At 71.7% G+C, this 4154-nt stretch overlaps 1 protein-coding gene across 1 annotated transcript in view; it reads right to left on the bottom strand.

Annotated features, from left to right (window-relative positions):
- Positions 1 to 4154, bottom strand: part of ESPN (espin) — a 30095-nt gene that overhangs the window by 10826 nt on the left and 15115 nt on the right. Inside the window, exons 8-10 of the mRNA XM_012722053.1 lie at positions 3972 to 4103; positions 1571 to 1772; positions 462 to 730 (exon numbers count right to left, since the gene is read on the bottom strand). Coding sequence (XP_012577507.1) covers positions 462 to 730; positions 1571 to 1772; positions 3972 to 4103 — 603 coding nt within the window. The remainder of the gene's footprint in view (positions 1 to 461; positions 731 to 1570; positions 1773 to 3971; positions 4104 to 4154) is intronic.

The raw sequence follows: 4154 nt of genomic DNA, 5'->3' as shown, positions 1-4154 counted from the left end.
ACCACCCTCAGCTCCCGCTGTGCCCACTGTCAGGGCCACACCACCCTCAGCTCCCGCTGTGCCCACTGTCAGGGCCACACCACCCTCAGCTCCCGGGAGGCCCTGGGAGCCGCCCCAGCCGGCCTGTGCGTCTCTGCTGAGAGGCAGTTTGCACAAAGCTGCTGCCAGCCCGCAGCCTTCCTGCCGTCTGTGAGAGATGTGGCCTTGGCGAGAGCGCCCGGGAGGAGGCGCGGCAGTCTGGGCCCAGGCTTCCCTGCCTGGGGCCCAGGTCCCCAGGTCCCCAGGGATGCTTTCTCTGCTCTGTCCCTGACCCAAGGCCAGGCCCGAGCCCCCATGGAGTGGGCCTGGGGGTGGCCCCAGGCAGGCCACTGGCCCAGGGACGCTGCAGCCTGTGACCCCCACCAGGGGGCTCCGCCCCCGCCCCAGCAGCCACGCCCGGCGCCCTGAGTGGGGGCACGCACCTCCTTCCTGAAGGCCTCGGTCTCCACGTGGCGGAGCTTGCTCTTGGTCTGCATGTAGATGTCAGCTGCGGGCAGCCCCCCGGGGGGCCTGGGCGCTGGATAGCCTGGTGGGGGTGGGGGCACTTGGGTGCCAGGGGGTGGGGGTGGCGGAGGGAAGCTGGGCGGTGGCGGAAGTGGGGTCCTCTCCGTCTTGTCCTGGGGCAGGCCCAGCTCCGGGCTCAGCATGTCCATGTAACTCTCCATGTCTGCGGCCCTTGCACTGGCCAACCCTGGGCAGGCGGGGGGTGGGGGGTTCGCACAGGCTGTCCCTCGGGGCTGGGACGGCCTCTGCTGCCGGGAAACCTGGCGGGTGGGGGGTGAGGTGTGCCCTGGGGTGTGGGGTGCCCTGTGCTTTGGCCTGACTGTGGACCAGGCCACGCTGGGCCCCTCCCCTGCCCTGCACTCGCTAGGGGTGTGGGGAGGACGCACTCAGGCCTGGGGAGGTGCAGGGGCCCTGAGCTCCAGGCTGCGCCCACAGAACAGGACTGCCTGAAGGGCAGAGGGGCCGCTCCGCGGGTGATGGGGCAGGGCAGGGTGGCACCAGACGCCTGCCCTTGCTGCAGGCCACCACCTGGTGGCACAGCGGAGGCCTCACAGGAGCCGGGCACCCCAGGCCCGCTGGGGCCAGGGCGTGTGCCCCAGGGCCTGCGTCGTGCTGGGGTGCGTCCTGCGTGTTGTGGGTGTGCGCGCGAGCCGCCTGTGCACGCGTTTGCTCGGGTCCGTCGGCGCGGGTGGGCACCCCGCGCTGTGGAAGTGGGCCGTGTCCGTGTGGCTCTGGGGTCCGCCCACGTGCTGTGCGCACACAGGTCTGCCCTGTGAGCGTGGGGAGGTGTGTGCGCGTTCTGGGAAACCTCTGGGCACCTGTGAGCTGTGCGGGCCGCCTGTGGCGTTGCCGGGGGGCACGTGGGGAGCAAGGACCGTTCGTGCAGGCACCCGGCACGTCACCTGTCTGTCACCGGGGCCAGCGTCCCCTTCTGGTGACCTGGGCAGCGCCAGTGTCGGCTGTGGGCACAGTGCCTGGGCCCCGGGCCCCGCAGGGCTCTCCCCCGCCCCAATGCCGGCCCGCTCACCGCGCGGGGGGCGCCGCTCCTTGATGCTCGAGTGGCTGGAGGAGCAGGAGTCGTAGTTGGAGAGGGTGCTGGTGGGCGAGCTGAGGTCGAAGTTGGGCGGCTGCACGGACGTGGTGGTGTTGGGCGAGGACATGCCCGAGTCCGGCTGCCTGGCCTCCAGCTCCGCGGATGGGTCCCGGGACAGCACGCGGTGCTCCACGCTCTGGACAGAGGAAGGGGGGCCGTGGGCCAGCCGCCCGGCTCTCGGGCGCCCCGGGGGCACGCAGCTGTGACCTCGGCCGCAGCCCTCCTGGCCCCCTTTCCCATCTCAGGTTCCTCCGGTGGAGGCTCAAGCCCAGTGCCCTCAGCAGCAGGCCCTGGGGCTCTGGGAGGTCCCGCCCCGCTCTCCAGGCTCAGGGGGTTCAGAGTCCGGCGCGGGAGGGGCTGTGGGCGCCATGGCCCGGCATCCGTGCCCTCCTTCTGCGTTAGGAGCAGAGGGCCGGGCTGTTTACCTGGGGGAGGGGCACTCAGGTGCTGCAGCAGGGGTGGGAGAGGCGTGCAGGGCCCCCACCACCTGCAGGACAGACAGGTGCCCCGTGACCTGCCAGCCCCCCAGACTCGCTGCCTGACGGTGGGGCAAACCCCAGCACCAGCCCAGCCCGATCTCCTGAGGGGCCCTTGGGGAAGGAAGGTGGGCGGGGGTGGCCCTGGGCCGGAGGAGGGCGTCCAAGTTCAGGCCGCCCCCGCCCTCCGCGTCCCCCCCCGCAGCACCCCCCAGCCCCCACCCGCAGGCCTGGCCGCCCCGGAGCGTGCTGGGCACGACTCTGCTTACGTTGCCCATGCCGCTGCCGCCGCAGCCCGCTCCTGCTGCCTCCTGCCCAGGCCTGCGCCTCCCGCCCGAGCCCCTCCCTGCTTGGGAAGTGTCACAGGCCCCCTGGGAGTGGGAGGCCGGTGTGGCACCAAGTAACAGCCCAGCCGCCATGCTCATTGGCCCCGTAATTAGGGGCTCTGCGGGAGTGTTTGCCTTTTCTGGCACAGGTCCTCTGTGGCTCGGCTCTGTCATGCCACAGCCGGGCCCGCCGGGTGAGGGGCAGGGCTCACTCACCACCCCTCTCGGGGGCCTGTACCCCCTCACCCGCAGGAGCTGGGCTTGGGTGTGCCACGGAGAGACTCTTTCCTCGGTTGGCAATAGGGGGGCTGGTGCTCAGGGATGGCAGCGGGTGGGGGCCCGGTTCTGGCTTGGGTGGCCCCAAATTCCCCTCCCCAGCTCATGACCTATGGCCTTGGGCCAGCCGCGTATCCTTTCCGTTGCACTGAGTGTCTTCATCTAAGTTGGGGGACAGCACTGCCCCCCACTACGCTGCAAAAAAGATTTTACAAGAAAGAGAAGGGTGAGCATGGTGCCCAGGAAGCGACACGCATGTCACCATTAGAGTGACATACTCTGAAGAGGACGTGAGGTCCCGCGAGGTGCTGGGGCCCCTGCCAGCGCCAGAAGGCAAGAGAGATGGCTCCCTGCGGCGCCAGGCAGGGGAGGGGGCCCGAGCTGGGCGCCCCCAGCCCACCGGGGCATCAGGCTCCCTGCGGCGCCAGGCAGGGGAGGGGGCCCGAGCTGGGCGCCCCCAGCCCACCGGGGCATCAGGCTCCCTGCGGCGCCAGGCAGGGGAGGGGGCCCGAGCTGGGCGCCCCCAGCCCACCGGGGCATCAGGCTCCCTGCGGCGCCAGGCAGGGGAGGGGGCCCGAGCTGGGCGCCCCCAGCCCACCGGGGCATCAGGCTCCCTGCGGCGCCAGGCAGGGGAGGGGGCCGAGCTGGGCACCCCCAGCTCACCGGAGGCTCTAGGGAGCGCTCACTAGGGGCGCTCTGTCTGCGGCCCTTTCTGGGGGGACTTCTTCCTGGCCCTGCGCCTTGCTGAGTCTGGAGGGCCGAGAGCCGGGCGACCCCTGCCAGCAGGCGAGGGCGGGCGTGCAGCCTCCGCTGCTCCAGGCCCCTGTGCAGCCGCATGGCCAGGCTGCCCGAGCTGGCACCCCAGGTCCCCCTGCCCTTCCGTCCTGCCCCAGAGAGGCCTGGCACCTGTGCCCTGGAGGGGCACAGCCCCCCACACCTGGGCCCACGTCCCCACAATAACCGGTTCAGGAGGAGCCGCAAAACCGGCTGCGAGCTCCGTCCGGCTGCCGGGGCCGCAGTCTCCCGGGACTCAGTTTACCCACCTGTGAAGGCCGACCCCTGCCTCAGTGGACTGGCTTCCTGGGGTTGCCACCTAAGTGTCCTGTGACGCGTCCCACGCTTTGCTGGGGCGGGCGCTGGCCCTCCCTCCGCCCTCCTCCACCCCCGCTGGCTGTGGGGGTGGCCTGGGCCGAGGGCTCCCCAGGGGTGTCGGGGTGTCCCCGCAGCGAGGCAGGGGCGGGGCAGGTGCCTGCCTACCAGGTGCTCCACGGTGCGCAGGTAGCGCGTGCAGTGGCTGTGGCCATTGTAGTCGGAGAGGTCGGCGGCCGTGTACCCGTCCCGGTCACGCAGGCCCAGCTCGGCGCCGTTCACCACCAGGATCTGGCAGCACTGGGGGGGGCAGAGGAGGACCGTGGGGGGGGGCGGGGAGGCCCACAGTGC

Source organism: Condylura cristata, unplaced genomic scaffold, assembly GCF_000260355.1.
Source record: "Condylura cristata isolate star-nosed mole 26May11 unplaced genomic scaffold, ConCri1.0 scaffold00008, whole genome shotgun sequence".
NCBI lineage: Eukaryota > Metazoa > Chordata > Mammalia > Eulipotyphla > Talpidae > Condylura > Condylura cristata.
Note: the sequence above shows the minus strand (reverse complement) of the source record. Positions and strands in the feature narration are given on the sequence as shown.